Here is an 18,777-nt window from a genome sequence, read left to right on the forward strand (position 1 = left end):
TACATCACATGGAAAATGAACAATATATTACTGAATGATCAATGGGTTACAGAAGACATAAAGGAGGAAATCAAAAAATTCTTAGAGATAAACGAAAATACAGACACAACATATCGGAATCTATGGGACACAATGAAAGCAGTTTTAAGAGGAAAATTCATCGCCTGGTGGTCATTCCTCAAAAAAAGAAGAAACCAACAAATAAATGAGCTCACACTCCAACTCAAAGCCCTAGAAAAGGAAGAGCAAAACAACAGCAAATGTAGCAGAAGGCAAGAAATAATTAAAATCAGAGCAGAAATCAATGAAATTGAAACAAAAGAAACTATTGAAAAAATTAACAAAACTAAAAGTTGGTTCTTCGAAAAAATAAATAAGATCGACAGACCTTTAGCCATGCTAACGAAGAGAAGAAGAGAGAGAACTCAAATTACTAACATACAGGATGAAAAAGGCAATATCACAACAGATGCTACAGAAATACAGAAGACAATTAGAAATTATTTTGAAAACCTATACTCCAATAAAATAGAGGATAGTGAAGACATCGATAAATTTCTTAAGCCATATGATTTGCCCAGACTGAGTCAGGAGGATACACACAATCTGAACAGACCAGTATCAATGGATGAAATTGAAGAAACCATCAAAAGACTACCAACCAAGAAAAGTCCAGGACCGGATGGGTATACAGTGGAGTTTTACAAAACCTTCAAAGAAGAATTAAAACCAATACTTTTCAAGTTATTTCAGGAAATAGAAAAAGATGGAGCTCTTCCAAATTCATTCTATGAGGCCAACATCACCCTGATTCCGAAACCAGACAAAGACACCTCAAAGAAAGAAAACTACAGACCAATATCTCTAATGAACCTAGATGCAAAAATCCTCAATAAAATTCTGGCGAATCGAATACAAAAACACATCAAAAAAATAGTGCACCATGATCAAGTAGGATTCATCCCTGGGATGCAAGGATGGTTCAACATACGGAAATCAATAAATGTTATTCACCACATCAATAGACTTAAAGATAAGAACCATATGATCATCTCGATAGATGCAGAGAAAGCATTTGACAAAGTACAGCATCCCTTTATGTTCAAAACATTAGAAAAACTAGGGATAACAGGAACTTACCTTAACATTGTAAAAGCTATCTATGCTAAGCCTCAGGCTAGCATTATTCTGAATGGACAAAAGTTGAAGGCATTCCCTCTAAAATCCGGAACAAGACAGGGATGCCCTCTATCACCACTTCTATTCAATATAGTTCTCGAAACACTGGCCAGAGCAATTAGACAGACGAAAGAAATTAAAGGCATAAAAATAGGAAAAGAAGAACTTAAATTATCACTATTTGCAGATGACATGATTCTATACCTAGAAGACCCAAAAGGGTCTACAAAGAAACTACTAGAACTAATAAATGAATTCAGCAAAGTGGCAGGATATAAAATCAACACGCATAAATCAAAGGCATTTCTGTATATCAGCGACAAAACTTCTGAAACGGAAATGAGGAAAAACACTCCATTCACAATATTCTCAAAAAAAATAAAATACTTGGGAATCAACCTAACAAAAGAGGTGAAAGATTTATACAATGAAAACTACAGAACGCTAAAGAGAGAAGTAGAAGAAGATCTTAGAAGATGGAAAAGTATACCCTGTTCATGGATAGGCAGAACTAACATCATCAAAATGGCGATATTACCAAAAGTTCTCTATAGATTTAATGCAATGCCAATCAAAATCCCAACAGCATTTCTTGTAGAAATAGATACAGCAATCGTGAAATTCATATGGAAAAATAAAAGACCCAGAATAGCAAAAGCAATTCTAGCAGAAAGGGTGAATCAGGCGTTATAGCAATACCAGATTTCAAACTATATTACAGAGCAATAGTGACAAAAACAGCATGGTACTGGTACCAAAACAGACGGGTGGACCAATGGTATAAAATAGAGGACACAGAGACTAATCCACAAAGCTACAACTATCTTATATTTGATAAAGGGGCTATAAGCATGCAATGGAGGAAGGATAGCATCTTCAACAAATGGTGTTGGGAAAACTGGAAATCCATATGCAACAAAATGAAACTGAATCCCTTTTTCTCGCCATGCACAAAAGTTAACTCAAAATGGATCAAGGAGCTTGATATCAAATCAGAAACTCTGCGTCTGATAGAAGAAAAAGTTGGCTCCGATCTACAGATTGTGGGGTTGGGCTCCAAATTCCTTAATAGGACACCCATAGCACAAGAGTTAACAACTAGAATCAACAAATGGGACTTAATTAAACTTAAAAGTTTTTTCTCAGCAAAAGAAACAATAAGAGAGGTAAATAGGGAGCCTACATCCTGGGAACAAATTTTTACTCCTCACACCTCAGATAGAGCCCTAATATCCAGAGTATACAAAGAACTCAAAAAATTAGACAATAAGATAACAAATAACCCAATCAACAAATGGGCCAAGGACCTGAACAGACACTTCTCAGAGGAGGGTATACAATCAATCAACAAGTACATGAAAAAATGCTCTCCATCTCTAGCAGTCAGAGAAATGCAAATCAAAACCACACTAAGATACCATCTCACCCCAGTAAGATTGGCAGCCACTATGAAGTCAAACAACAACAAGTGCTGGCGAGGATGTGGAGAAAAGGGTACACTTGTACATTGCTGGTGGGACTGCAAATTGGTGCGGCCAATTTGGAAAGCAGTTTGGAGATTCCTGGGAAAGCTGGGAATGGAACCACCATTTGACCCAGCTATTGCCCTTCTCGGACTATTCCTTGAAGACCTTAAAAAAGCATGCTACAGGGATACTGCCACATCGATGTTCATAGCAGCACAATTCACAATAGCTAGACTGTGGAACCAACCCAGATGCCCTTCAATAGATGAATGGATAAAAAAAAATGTGGCATCTATACACAATGGAGTACTATGCAGCAATAAAAAATGACAAAATCATAGAATTTTCAGGGAAATGGATGGCACTAGAGCAGATTATGCTTAGTGAAGCTAGCCAATCCCTAAAAAACAAATACCAAATGTCTTCTTTGATATAATGAGAGCAACTATGAACAGAGTAGGGAGGAAGAGCAGGAAGAAAAGAATAACTTTAAACAGAGACATGAGGTGGGAGGGGAAGGGAGAGAAAAGGGAAATTGCATGGAAATGGAGGGAGACCCTCATTGCTATACAAAATTACATATAAGAGGTTGTGAGGGGAATGGGAAAATAAACAAGGAGAGAAATGAACTACAGTAGATGGGGTAGAGAGAGAAGTTGGGAGGGGAGGGGAGGGGGGATAGTAGGGGATAGGAAAGGTAGCAGAATACAACAATTACTAATAGGGCATTTTGTAAAATTGTGGATGTGTAACCGACGTGATTCTGCAATCTGCATTGGGGGTAAAATTGGGGGTTCATAACCCACTTCAATCTAATATATGAAATATGATATGTCAAGAGGTTTGTAATGTTGTGAACAACCAATAAAAAATTAAAAAAAAAAAAAAAAAGAATCAACATGTTAGCTCAACTTTTATAACCTGGAATCTGTAACAACAACATTTAACCATTTTAACCTTCAAGAAGATAAACTGGCAGGAATATATATATAATAAACTTTACTGAATCTATGTATTACTCTATTCACAGTAAGGCATTTGACTCTCCAAAAAAAAAAAAAAGAAAACCAGCACTGCAAAGCATTTTGAGCAAAATACTACAAGAAGAAGAATTGAAAAATAGTGGCCAAAACTAACATCAGGAGGTATCTCAGTAAAGGGGGAGGAAAATAACCAAAAAGTAAAACCAGCCAAACTAAAATAAATAAATAAAGAAGCATGACTGGAAGTACAAATCATATCTCAATTGTAACCTTAAATGTTACTGACCTAAACTCACCAATCAAGAGACATAGGCTAGTAACCTGGATCAAAAAAATAAATCCAACAATATGCTGCCTTCAAGAGACTCATATGATAGGAAAAGACATACACAGGCTGAAGGTAAAAGGTTGGGAAAAATCATACCACTCACATGGCCCTCGGAAGCAAGCAGGAGTGCCATACTCATATCGAATAAAATCAACTTTAAACCTAAGTTAATCAAGAAGGATAAAGAAGGACACTATAGACTGTTAAAAGGAACCATCCACCAACAAGACATAACAATTATCAATTTGTATGCACCAAACAATGGAGCTGCAACATTCATAAAACAAACTCTCCTCAAGTTCAAGAGTCAAATAGACCACAACACAATAATTATGGGTGACTTCAACACACCTCTCTCACCATTGGACAGATCCTCTAGACAAAAACTGAATAAAGAAACTATAGAACTCAACAGCACAATCAATAACCTAGACTTAACCAACATATATAGAATATATCAACCATCATCAAGTGGATACACGTTCTTCTCAGCAGCACATGGATCCTACTCAAAGATAGACCATATATTATGCCACAAGGCAACTCTTAGTAAGTATAAAGGCATGGAGATAATACCATGCACCATATCTGATCACAATGGGATGAAATTGGAAATCAATGATAAAAGGAGGAAGGAAAAGTCCTACATCACATGGAAAATGAACAATATTTTACTGAATGATCAATGGGTTACAGAAGACATAAAGGAGGAGATGAAAAAAGTCTTAGAGACAAATGATAATACAGACACAACATACCGGAATCTATGGGACACAATGAAAGCAGTTTTAAGAGGGAAATTCATTTCTTGGAGTTCTTTCCTCAAAAAAAGAAAAAACCAACAAATAAATGAACTCACACTACACCTCAAAAACCTAGAAAAGGAAGAGCAAAACAACAGCAAATGTAGTAGAAGACAAGAAGTAATTAAAATTAGAGCAGAAATCAATGAAATTGAAACGAAAAAAACCATTGAAAAAATTGATAAAACTAAAAGTTGGTTCTTTGAAAAAATAAATAAGATAGACAGGCCCTTAGCCATGCTAACGAAGAGAAGAAGAGAGAGAACTCAAATTACCAACATACGGGATGAAAAAGGCAATATCACAACAGATACTACAGAAATACAGAAGATAATTAGAAAATATTTCGAAACCCTATATTCCAATAAAATAGAAGATAGTGAAGATATCGATAAATTTCTTAAGGCATATGATCTGCCCAGATTGAGACAGGAAGACACACACAAGTTAAACAGACCAATAACAAAGGAAGACATAGAAGAAGCTATCAAAAGACTACCAACCAAGAAAAGCCCTGGACCGGATGGGTATACAGCGGAGTTCTACAAAACCTTCAAAGAAAAATTAATACGAATACTTTTCAAGCTATTTCAAGAAATAGAAAAAGAAGGAGCTCTTCCAAATTCATTCTATGAGGCCAACATCACTCTGATCCCAAAACCAGACAAAGACACTTCAAAGAAAGAAAACTACAGACCAATATCTCTAATGAACTTGGATGCAAAAATTCTCAATAAAATTCTGGCGAATCGAATACAAAAACATATCAAAAAACTTGTGCACCATGATCAAGTAGGATTCATCCCTGGGATGCAAGGCTGGTTCAATATACGGAAATCAATAAATGCTATTCACCACACCAATAGACTTAAAGACAAGAACCATATGATCATCTCGATAGATGCATAAAAAGGATTTGACAAAGGACAGCATCCCTTTATGTTCAAAACACTAGAAAAACTAGGGATAACAGGAACTTACCTCAACATTTTAAAAGCTATATATGCTAAACCTCAGGCTAGCATCATCCTAAACGGAGAAAAACTGAAGGCATTCCCTCTAAAATCTGGAACAAGACAGGGATGCCCTCTATCACCACTTCTATTCAATTTAGTTCTCGAAATACTAGCCAGAGCAATTAGACAGACAAAAGAAATTAAAGGCATAAAAATAGGAAAAGAAGAAATTAAATTATCGCTATTTGCAGATGACATGATAATATACTCAACAGACCCAAAAGGGTCTACAAAGAAGCTGCTAGAGTTAATAAATGAATTCAGTAAAGTGGCAAGTTATAAAATCAACACGCATAAATCAAAGGCATTCCTGTATATCAGCAACAAAACCTCTGAAATGGAAATAAGGAAAACCACTCCATTCACAATATCCTCAAAGAAAATAAGATACTTGGGAATCAACCTAACAAAAGAGGTGAAAGATTTATACAATGAAAACTACAGAACCCTAAAGAGAGAAGTAGAAGAAGATCTCAGAAGATGGAAAAATATACCCTGTTTATGGATAGGCAGAACTAACATCATCAAAATGGCGATATTACCAAAAGTTCTCTACAGGTTTAATGCGATGCCAGTCAAAATCCCAATGGCATTTCTTGTAGAAATAGATAAAGCAATCATGAAATTCATATGGAAAAACAAAAGACCCAGAATAGCAAAAGCAATTCTAAACAGGAAGTTTGAATCAGGTGGTATAGCAATACCAGATTTCAAACTATATTACAGAGCAATAGTAACAAAAACAGCATGGTACTGGTACCAAAACAGGCAGGTGGACCAATGGTACAGAATAGAAGACACAGAGACTAATCCACAAAGTTACAACTATCTTATATTTGATAAAGGGGCTAAAAACATGCAATGGAGGAAGGATAGCATCTTCAACAAATGGTGCTGGGAAAATTGGAAATCCATATGCAACAAAATGAAATTGAATCCCTTTCTCTCGCCATCCACAAAAGTTAACTCAAAATGGATCAAGGAGCTAGATATCAAATCAGAGACGCTGCGTCTGATAGAAGAAAAAGTTGGCTCCGAACTACATATAGTAGGGTCGGGCTCCAAATTCCTTAATAGGACACCCATAGCACAAGAGTTAATAACAAGAATCAACAAATGGGACTTACTTAAACTAAAAAGTTTTTTCTCAGCAAGGGAAACAATAAAAGAGGTAAATAGAGAGCCTACATCCTGGGAACAAATTTTTACCCCTCACACCTCAGATAGAGCCCTAATATCCAGAATGTGCAAAGAACTCAAAAAATTAAACAATAAGATAGCAAATAACCCAATCAACAAATGGGCCAAGGACCTGAACAGACACTTCTCAGAGGAGGACATACAATCAATCAACAAGTACATGAAAAAATGCTCACCATCTCTAGCAATCAGAGAAATGCAAATCAAAATCACCCTAAGATACCATCTCACTCCAGTAAGACTGGCAGCCATTATGAAGTCAAACAACAATAAGTGTTGGCGGGGATGTGGGGAAAAGGGTACACTTGTACACTGCTGGTGGGACTGCAAAATGGTGAGGCCAATTTGGAAAGTAGTATGGAGATTCCTGGGAAAGCTGGGAATGGATCCACCATTTGACCCAGCTATTGCCCTTCTTGGACTATTCCCTGAGGACCTTAAAAGAGCGCACTATAGGGATATGGCCACATCAATGATTATAGCGGCACAATTCACAATAGCTAGACTGTGGAACCAACCTAGATGCCCTTCAATAGATGAATGGATAAAAAAAAATGTGGCATCTATACACAATGGAGTATTATGCAGCACTAAGAAATGACAAAATGATAGAATTTGTAGGGAAATGGATGGCATTAGAGCAGATTATGCTAAGTGAAGCTAGCCAAGCCCTAAAAAACAAATGCCAAATGTCTTCTTTGATATAAAGAGAGCAACTAAGAACAGAACAGGAAGGAAGAGCATGAGGAAAAGACTAACAGTAAACGAAGACGAATGGGGGGAGAGAAAGGGAGAGAGAAGGGAAAGCATATGGAAATGGTAGGAGACCTTCAATGATACACAAAATTATAAGAGGTTATGAGGGGCAAGGGGGAGGGGGGAAAAAAAGGGGAGAGAATTGAACAACAGCAGAGGAGGTAGAGAGGGAAGATGGGAGGAGAGGGGAGGGGAGGGGGGATAGTAGGGGATAGGAAAGGTAGCAGAATACAACAGTCACTAATATGCCATTATGTAATAATGTGAGTATGTAACAGTTGTGATTCTGCAATCTGTATTTGGGGTAAAAATGGGAGTTCAAAACCCAATTGAGTCTAATGTATGAAAGATGATATATCATGAGCTCCGTAATGTTTTGAACAATCAATAAAAAAAATGAATAAATAAATAAAAGTCCTACAACTCACACACACAAAAAATATTCCCTGAGTGTTTGTATGCTGATAAATGTTTGTGTTTTTTATACCTGAAGGTCAGGTTTGTTGAATATAAAATCTTTGGCTCACATTTGTTTTCTTTGAGTGGCTTAACTGTTGACAAATTGTCTAACTGTTGACAAATCTGATTGTAATCTAACTGTCTATAAAACCACGTGGTCTGTGTGCTTAGATGCCTAAAAAAAAAAAAAATAAGTGGCAATGTCAGATTCATTTTGTAAATATTTAATTTAGAAGCATTAATTCTTATTAGAACAAAAGAAAAAGATATCCTAGCTTAGTATATCTAAGAAGATGTCAGAAAAGTCATTTCTAAATTGATGTGATAATACACCCGAAAACTCTAGAAAAATCTGAAAACATGAGGTACTGACTTTAACAAAGCTATTCCTGCCCCCCAAAATAAACATAGGACCAAGAATTATCTGTTGTTTGCAGTTAACTTAAGCATCAGCTTTAAGCACCCTCTGAGTTAGTCAAAGCCATCTGTGTGAATATAAGAGAAAATATTACAGACATTGTGGTATATTCATTTCTTCCTACTTTATTTTCTATGCACATATAAATGCATGTTTATAAGTTAAGTTGAGGTTACACTTTTTTTTTTCTTAATGCTATATTATAAAGAATTTTGCCAAGTGTGGTGGTACACCTGTAATCCCAGAAGCTTGGGAGGCTGAGGAAGGAGGATTGCCAAATTCAAAGCCAGCCTCAGCAACTTGATGAGACCCTGTCAATAAATGCAATATAAAAAGAGACGGGGAAGTGGCTTAGTGATTAAGTGCCTCTAAGTTCAATCCCTAGTACCAAAAAGAAGAATTTCTTTTCTCAAATATATTTAAAAATAATTTTAATGACTCTCTAATAGCTCATTATACAGATAAAAATATCATAATTTAAGTCTCACTTGTCATAAGGTCATTAGGTCTCAAGACTTTTCTTATTATGATACTTAAAAATATGTAATCATCTTTACTGGATATTCTTCTGCTAAGAATTATTCTGTAAACTTTATCCCACTTTTTCTAATAGTGTTTTTCTTCTTGATTCACTGATTTATGACATTATGCTCTTAACATTTAGCAGTTTGTTTCTAAAATTGCTGTGGCAATTAGAATATAGTTTCACTCACTCAACCTTTATAAAAAAATTTTTATGCAATTATACTTCTTATTAGTTTTGCTTTTTTATTCTAGATGAATTTTGAAATAATTTTATAGTGGCATTCTGCTGAGGGCCATTGCCAAGTAGGAATGACGCATCGAAATTTCCTTGCCAGCATACCCCATGTTAAATGGACTTGCCTTGGAAATTCGCTGTGACATTGCATGTGTGTTTGAGAAAGGTGACCCTGCTCAAGGACGAGGGTGGATCCAGGTTTAGGGTGTATCCTGCAGGTTTTAGGAAGTATCCTGGTTTAGGATAATTTGGGTTTAAGGCGTTCCTGGTTTAAGACAATCTTGGGTTTAGGGAAGTTCCAGGTTTAAGGTGTACCCTGAGGGGGAATAGGGCGTATCCTGCTGCCTCAGGCACGCTGATCCTTGAGTTCTCATGAGATTCAGAAAGTACTGGAAAAGAAAGCCTCGTGGAGTAGGTGAATTGGGCGGCAGGAGAACTTGGATTTCCCCAGAACATGTGTAGAGGCTGGTGTGAGTTCGGGAATAAAGAATTGCTGTTTGAATCTACAAGGTGTGTGGTGGCTCGTGATTCAGTGCCCAGCCAAGGCTGCGGCAGCATTCCTTCCATCCTTCAGAAGAAATCTCATGGAATTCTGATTGAACATAGGTTTATAGACTTAATACAGAAAAAACTCTTACAAATTAGTAAAGTTTGTTATATCATTTTAAGATTATGAATTCTGTTTTTATAAATATTTTTTACCAGGTTATCATTTTTCTTGGTGTTTTCAATTTTTTAATTCAAATATATAATTCTGAAATTACTCTCCTTAGGGTTGGGGATATGGCTCAGTTGGTAGAGTGCTTGCCTTGCATGCACAAGGCCCTGGGTTCAATCCCCAGCACCCAAAAAAATGCTTTGAAATTATTCGCCTTTTCATTACTTGGCATTTCAGTTCTTATTAGAAAGTCCTAGCCTATATCAAGTTTATACGAAATACAAATTCTCTAATGCAGCTGTGATTATATTTTCAAAATATCAAGTTTCAAAACTATTTAGAATTCTGATAAAAGATGTGAGAGAGGGATCAAAAACTTTTTAAACAAATAGTTTGTTTTTGGAATGTTCTAATGAATACTCTATGCTTTTACAACTAAGTTGAAATGCCATCTTAATCACTAATTCTTACATATGCTTGATTCTATTTCTAGTCTATTTTATTTCATTTGATTCTGGCACCAATGCACTGTACCATTTAAAATTATTGTAGCTTTAAAATAAAATTGAGGATCAGCAACAGCGGGCAACATCCCTCAGTGGTGTCGTCTCAAAATTGTCCCATATTTATATTTTCACGTTTTACAAAAAAACAAACATATTGCTGGGCATGGTGGTGCACACCTGTCATCCCAGGAGCTCAGGAGGCTGAAGCAGGAGGATCACAAGTTCAAAGCCAACCTCAGCAACTTAGCGAGGCCCTAAGAAACTAAGTGTGATGCTGTCTCAAAATAAAAAATAAGGGGGATAGGAAAGGGAGCAGAGTACAACAATTACCAATAGGGCATTATGTAAAATTGTGGATGTGTAACCGATGTGACTCTGCAATCTGCATTTGGGGTAAAATTGGGAGTTCATAACCCACTTCAGTCTAATGTATGAAGTATGATATGTCAAGAGCTTTGTAACGTTGTGAACAACCAATAAAAAAAAAATAAAAATAAAAAAAAAATAAATGGGTTGTGGATGTGACTCAGTAATTAAGCATACCTAAATTCAATCCCTGGTACCAAAAAATTACAAAAAAACAAACAAAAAGTCATTTATATAACTTTATGCTTAATGAATAAAGGAACCCAAAGCAGAATCTCTCATACAGAGAAGTTTTCCAACTTCTACCATGATATATGCATAAGCATTCCACAGATTTGTTTTATTTAAACTTACTCCAGTTGCCACTCGATTATTTCCTGATAGGGGTCGCATTCCAGAAGGAGGTCTTCCTGTCAACCCAATTCCACCTCGTGAAACAGGGCGAGATGCTGAAGCTTTGTGATTACTGGCCATTATTTGTTCACTTTAACCACTGTTTGGAAACAATAAATAGTTCAATTTTCCTTTGATGTCTTTTATAGCAAGATACAATTGTCCCATTATACCCTTTCTTCAAACATTTAATTCATGACGATTATTCTTGCAAATTACCATTCCAGGAACACTATAAGGCTAAACCTGCTTTGATTTGTTCAAATTTGACATTAACCTATTATATTATGTCCCATCATCCTATACATAGGATACCTATAAAAACTTAGAACAATTACTTAAATGCCCTACAAAGATCCATAGAACAACAGGGCACAATGGGTTAATATTCCATTTAGAACTACAGGACCATTTATTACATGATTTTTCCTTATTTCCCTGTTATTTTACAAGCTCCTCTAATTAACAATCACACTCTCACACACACTCTCTCTCTCTCTCTGGTATTTCTGATCCTTAACCATGTTTCTATTCCAACTTCTGTTCCTACCACCATCAACAAGTTATTTGCTACTAACTGGAAAATCAAGTCTTTTATCATCCATCTTTAGAACACACAAATTAACCTAATCCATTTTGCCCTCCAATCTCCCTAGCCATCCCTATTCTCGATCAAGATCAATCTCTATTCTGATTTGCCCTCTTGATCCCATCTCCTTTGGGCATTACCTCCATTCCTGTTGATTTCTTTAAACTTCCTCCAATCTCTTAAGTCAGTTTTTTGCTAACCATAAAAACTAATCTCTTGATCTTACAACCATCTCTAACTCTCCCCCAGATATTCTTTCTTTATGTAACCAATCTTTTAAGAAAACACTGTTTTTGCCAGGCATGGTGGGCATGCCTGACTCAGGACACTGAAGCAGGAGGACTAACAAGTTTAAGGCCATTCTCAACAATTTAGCAATACTCTGTCTCAAAATAAAAAAGGTTCTCTCATTTGCAGAAGCTAGAGTATTATAAAGGAAAGGGGGAGGGAAGGATAAGATTACTTAAAGAACCAATCAAATTAATAAAGGAGTGAAAGGAAGTCTAGTAGAAGAAGAGAGTGGGGAAGATTAGAGGGAAAAGGGGGAGGGAACAGGAGGGATCATAAACTGAAACTGATTTCTATGCAGGTATGAGTTTGTTGGGATGAACTCAACTACTATGTACAGCCATAAAGCTCCAATAAAAAATTTTTTTTTAAATAAAAAGACTGGTGATGTAGCTCAGTGATAAAGGGCCCCAGGTTCTATTCCAAGTACTCCCACCCATAAAAAGAAGACCTATTTCCTGGATGCCCACTATTCCATTCAAATGACCCCTGCAAATATTGCCAAGGATGTGACATCTGATACTAGTTTCCATTCTTACATGAAACCATCTCCATAATATTCTCCTTTTGAACATCTTTTTCAGTCTCCTAGATCTTGTTCTGCCCTTCAGTAAGAGCATTCCCCCAAGATATCATCCAGCCTATTTTTCTTTTTTTGCTCTAAGCTCTCATTAGGTCACCTTATCTACACTAAGGGCTTTAATAATTAGAACTGAGGATTCATAACTCCTTATCTCCAGTCCTGACACACTCAGCTTAAGGTGTTTATATCCAAATAATTACTTAACATCTCAACTTAGATGTTTCCTAAATATTTCAAAATAAATATATGTAAATCTAAACTTCTGATCATCTCCCCAAGTTATTCTTTCTCTTGGCACCATCTTCTAGTTGTACATAAGTCAAACACTTCATCCTTGATTTCTCCTCTCCTTCACTTCCCAGAGCTTATCAAATAGTTCTACTGATTTTATTACTAACTGTTTAACATGTGTCTTCCTCTCTATTCCTATAGCACTGGTCAATTCAAGGCCTCCCTGACACAAGTGGACTATTACATCAGCCTCTTAACTAGTTCCCTTGCCTAACACACAACTTGCCCATTATCTTCTCTAGGAATCCTTCCATGATCACTCCATAACCATCTCCACTTTCTTCAATTTGAATTTGTTGGTCAGTTCTATATGCTACTATGCATTGTGCACATGTATCTATCCCAATTGATATTAATGATCTGCCTAAGTATTTCTCTCCCTTTACAGGGAAAGCTGGATTTTATTCATCTTTATATCCTCAGCATCTGTCTCAGTGACAGACAGAAACTTTGTTGACTTTTATATCTTTTCAATCTCCTCTTATACTAAGAGATTGCTAATTACAAAAATTTACTAAATTTGGTCAGGAGTATAGCTCAGGGATAGAATGCATGCCTAGCAAGCAGAAAGCCCTGTATCAATTCCAACAACAAAAACAAAGAGGGAAATTTTACTAAACAGTCAAAACAAAGAAATGATAAATGTTTGCAGAGATAGATATTATTAATCCAATTTAAACATTACATAACACACATATTGAATCTCATGTTACCCCATTAATAGGTACAATTTTATATATCAGCTTTTAATAAAAAATAGCATTTAATAAAAAAATTTAAAATAAACAAAAATGCTGATGCTCACAAACAATACATATGGCAAACTAAAATAGCTTCTCTATTTTTATAACCTATACCCAGTTCTTGCTTTTTTTTTTTTGCAGCACCCATGTTTAGTGTGTGTGTGTGTGTGTGTGTGTGTGTATATATATATATATATTTAAATGCTAGGAAATGAAACATAGGGCCTCATGCATCCTGGGCAAGTGAGGCAAGTACTGTACCATACATACCTGGCTCTTTCTATTTATTTACTTTGAGTCAGGATCTGGAGTGGGGGGGGGGAGGGGGGGGGAGGGAGAGGGGAATTTTTAATATTTATTTTTTAGTTCTCGGCGGACACAACATCTTTGTTGGTATGTGGTGCTGAGGATCGAACCCGGGCCGCACGCATGCCAGGCGAGCGCGCTACTGCTTGAGCCACATCCCCAGCTCTACCTCATATTGTTTAAGTGTACTTAACTGCCGTTTTGAACTCTGCAGACAAAGCAATAGCATTATTTCAAATGGAAAGGGGAATTTCTTGAAATGAGTTTTTGAAAGGAGAACAGGGTTTAATTTTAAAACGGTTTCTCCAAGAGCCAGTACAATTAAACTGTGGTTTCCAGCAGAATCAGTCACTCTCATTTTAGCTTTTCTGATAACTTTCAAGAAAACTGCCAATATACAAAAATTCCATCTGATTTTCTTTGCCTCTGCTCTACTGGTAGTGGGGAAGGCTTAGCATTTACATTAGTCTCAGTGGGATTAAGAGAAAGGGGAAGGAGGGGCAGTAGTAACAAACTCTGGGATTCATATATTCACACAACCTTAGGGATTATTCACACAATCACAGTTGTGTGCCTGTCAGTTGGTGCCACATAGATTAGGGATACAAACTTTACTTCTGACAGTTACTATCTGCATAATCTTGACACGCACTTAGCTTCTCTGGATGTGTTTCCTCATATCTACAATAAAGTGTGGCCATGAGCTCCACCTTGTAGAGTTATTGTGAAGATCAGATACCATACCTAACACATTTGGCACTGTCCTCTCTAAACCAACCATTCCCACAAGTGTTATTAAGTCCCTTCCACGTAACCAAAGGACATATCTACTCCTCTGAGTAAAATCCTTCAGCCCACAGGGACTCTCTCTGAGGCTCTGGGATTCTTCCGTGTAGTCCAGCTTGGAGGGTCTCCTCAGGGGACTCCTGGAGATCTCTGCGCACCCTTTGCTGGAATAGAAAACTTCAGCGGCCGGGCAAGGGGCCCAAAACAAACCCCTAAGAGCTGAAGAATTGGATAAAATCAGCGCCGCCTGAATAAAGAACCGGCGCACAAAGATGTGAGAGGAAGAGATGGAACTTGGGCTTTCTCACCTGCACCGTCGCGGAAGGAGGGCGATGGCAAGGGTTCAGGGCGCTCCACTCTTTCCGAGACCGTCACTGCGGAGGAACTCACCAGCAAGCTTTTCCCTGCCCGCGACTCCTGGTCACTCAGGGGCGGCTTTTCAGGCCCTCAGGCCTAACCAGCTACGGCTGCGTGGCGCTGCGTATCCTGGCAACCGGGGTGGGGTGAAGAAGGGCCCTGCGCCTGATTGGTCAATCCTGTACCTAAGATCCCGGTACCCACAAACGAACGAGATCAAACTTCTATCGCGATATTCGAGAACTAGCCTTGTTTTTTTTTCAATTATTTTTTGGAAGAAATGACAACAGGCAGGTTGACTAGAAAAAAGGAGAACATTGTATTGAGACACTTTGGTTTTCTTGACAATAAGTGGGACTTCTGAGTGCCCGACCTGAACCGATTCTATGTAATCTGATGCTCATACCAAGAACCAGACTTTAGGGAGTTTACTTAAGAAAGGGTGAAAGCCTTGGCAAGTACACCCAGTGTCTAAGACTGCAAAGGTCTATCTGTAGCAACCAATGTCCAGCATCAGTATGTTGTTGCAGGCAGCAGTGCTTGTTCTTAGTGCTGTTCTCAAGAGGGAAAACGTGGCAGAATAGCATGGTGGCACAAGGTTGCGCAGTGCAGGACATAAACAGAAGCAGAGAAGCAGAGGGGCTGGGGAAGGAGAGAGATAAGATATATTCTGTTGTTTTTAAGATACAGGGATATTAGCTGGGTGCGGTGGCACATGCCTGTAATACCAGTGACTTGGGAGGCTGAGGTAGGTGGATCCCAAGTTTGAGGCCAGCCTGTGCAAATCAGTAAGACCTTTTTTTCAAAATAAAAAGGACTGGGGATGTAGTTCAGTGGTAGAGTGCCTGTGTGTTCAATCCCCAGTGCTAGGGGTGTGGTTGGGGATAGATAAGTGACTAAGTTATGTAAATAATCATAAGTTTATTGTAAGAGTATTTGTGTCTTAAGTTCCTGTCTGGCTCAGGACAGGAATGGTCTCTTCCTGGAATCCCTATTCCTGTGCTTTTCACTGTCAAAAGACTTGTTCATCATTCAAGTCTTAACCCATATGTTCTTTCTTCAGAGAATTCTCTGGCACTCCACTGAATAATTCCCAATTCCCTCTGCCTCTTCTCTATTTAACGTCTCCAATGCACCCTGTGTTTTTCCTACTAAAAAACTTTGAAAGATAAACTTTAGCATATGTTTCAGTTAGCTTTTGCATCACTGTAAATGAAATATCTAACAGAATAACTTCAAGGAGAAGAGTTTATTTGGGGCTCATGATTTCAGAGAGTCCACTGGTGGCTGACTTCATTGCTGTGGGTTCAAGGTGAGGTACAACATCATGGTGGAAAAATTCAGTGGAGTAAAGCTAGCTACTCAGCTCCTTGTGGGGTCAGGATAGAGCAGAAAGCAATAGGACATTCCCCCAGTGACTGACCTCCTCCAACCATGCCCATCTGCCTAGAGGTAAGACCTAGTCAGTCTATTCCAACTAAGATGGATTGATGAGGTTACAACTCTCATGATCTTATCATTTCACCTTCATATATTCCTGCATTGACAGTAGTTTTTGAGGGATACCCCATATCTGAACTATAACAGCATGTGAAAAGTTTAAAGAGCTTGAGCAGGCAGCAGTTGTAAACCAGAAGTGGTTCAGGACTCTGTTAGAGGTGGCTGAAGGAAAACATTTTATAGAGTTTATGTAGAAGCAGAATAAAGATTATTTGAAGCTGGGAGTGGTGGAATATGCCTGTAATCCCAGCTATTTAGAAGACTGAGAGGAAACCAAGACTCAGCCAAAGAATTATACACACACACATATACATATATATATCTCCATAGTCTGGTTGGCCTATTGGTCATTTGACTAACCCTAAGATAACAACCAAGAGATTACTTGTTATTGAATAAGGTCAGTTATGCCAGAGCCCACAGAAGAAAAAAGTCAAAAAATATGGACATTTGCAGTATGAATGTAGATTTTTTTTAAAAAAAACAAACTTTCAGAAATAGCATCATTAAATTTTTCTAGAGCAGAAAACAGAAGATATTAATGAATGTGTTAGTGAATATTCACATCAAGTGAAAAAATACTAGATCCACTGGTGGGAGTGTCTATGGAAAAAAAATGGCTATGAAAATTCAATGTACATGTCCTTTGACCAGCAATTGCACTTCTAGCAATTCAGCATGTATTCTTTTTTTTTCTGCATATATTCTTTTTAAAAAATATTTTTTGCGTTGCCAATGGACTTTTTAATTTTTATTTATTTATATTTGGTGCTGAGAATTGTACCTAGTGCCTCACCCATGCTGCACAAGCGCTCTACCACTGAGCCACATCCCCAGCCCTCAGCATATCTTCTTATTGGATTCATGTACATATATAACACATATGTTCATAACCAAGGTTATTCATTTGAACAGTATTTGTTACAGCAAATGACTAGAAAAAAATCTAAACACACTGATTAAATAATACTAGAGCCCTAAAATCTCATTATTTGATTATGTAAAAAATGGGATGGACACATGGCTCAGAGATACACTTGCCCAGCATGTGTAAGGCCCTGGCATCATACTGAGAATCAAAATTGTAATGCATAACTCAGTTTACATAAATTTTAATGTTTGGTCTGGATTGGGTAACTATCCTGTTTTTTCTGGAAAAAACTTGTGTAACATCATCTAGAGTAGTCCTACATGCCCTCAGGCACATGGCAGGAGAATCCAGAATTTGTCACTTTGTACACAGATGGAGAGTAAGAAGAAAATGTTTTAAATGTATGAATTGCTTAACATCTAAAATATTGTAGAGCTCAGTTTTGTGTTCACAAAACTTAAGTTTAGTCTGAGCTCCATTACATTCTTGCTATGTGATTTAAGTTATTTCAGTTGTTAACTAATTTTAAAAATACTATTGAACATGTGTCATATATGAGATTGTTAGATAAAGTTGGCTGATCTTCTGCCCTCACTGATTCCATGTATTCCCTGATTACACAGGAGGCTCCCTTCAGAAAGTCCAGAGGAAAATTAGGCAGCTTTTGATTGGCTAAGCTTAAATTTCCTTTTACTGTTGAGTTTGGCTTTAGTGCAGGAGCAATAGCACAATGGCCTTCTTGTTGATATATATATATATATATATATATATTTTTTTTTTTTTTTCTGGTGCTGGGGGTTAAACCCAGGGGTGCTCTACCACTAAGTTACATCCCCAGTCCTTTTCATTTTTATTTTGAGACATGGTCTCACTAAATTGCTCAGACTGGCTTGAAACCTGGGGTCCTCCTACTTCAGCTTCTAGCATTGGATTACAGGTGTGCACGATCACACAATTCAACAGCTGATCTGTTTGTTGTTAATGAGGCAAATTCTTTATTTGTAAATGGGAGTAATAAAACCATCTGCCTTGCAGGGTTATTGTGAGGACTAAAAGACTGAAAATTGCTTTGTACAGTGGAGAAAGGTTCACTGAGGATCTGGTATGTGTGCCTCATATATATGAGGCAGTAAACTAGATGGTTGACATTTGAGATGACAGAAGGAAATTTA

At 37.3% G+C, this 18,777-nt stretch overlaps 1 protein-coding gene across 2 annotated transcripts in view; it reads right to left on the bottom strand.

Moving 5' to 3' along the window:
- The window catches only part of IFT74 (intraflagellar transport 74), a 90,522-nt gene extending 75,019 nt beyond the window's left edge, over positions 1–15,503 (bottom strand). Inside the window, exons 1-2 of one of the 2 annotated variants that reach the window (XM_081280172.1) lie at positions 15,268–15,503; positions 11,253–11,391 (exon numbers count right to left, since the gene is read on the bottom strand). In XM_081280172.1, the coding sequence (XP_081136298.1) occupies positions 11,253–11,372 (120 nt within the window). In that variant the 5' untranslated portion in view covers positions 11,373–11,391; positions 15,268–15,503. Of the gene's footprint in view, positions 1–11,252; positions 11,392–15,185 lie in introns of both variants that reach the window. The other variant, XM_081280171.1, reaches the window with a different exon arrangement.
- Between the last annotated feature and the right edge of the window lie 3,274 nt (positions 15,504–18,777).

The sequence above is a fragment of the Spermophilus citellus genome, assembly GCF_964194105.1.
Source record: "Spermophilus citellus genome assembly, chromosome: 2".
Classification (NCBI taxonomy): domain Eukaryota; kingdom Metazoa; phylum Chordata; class Mammalia; order Rodentia; family Sciuridae; genus Spermophilus; species Spermophilus citellus.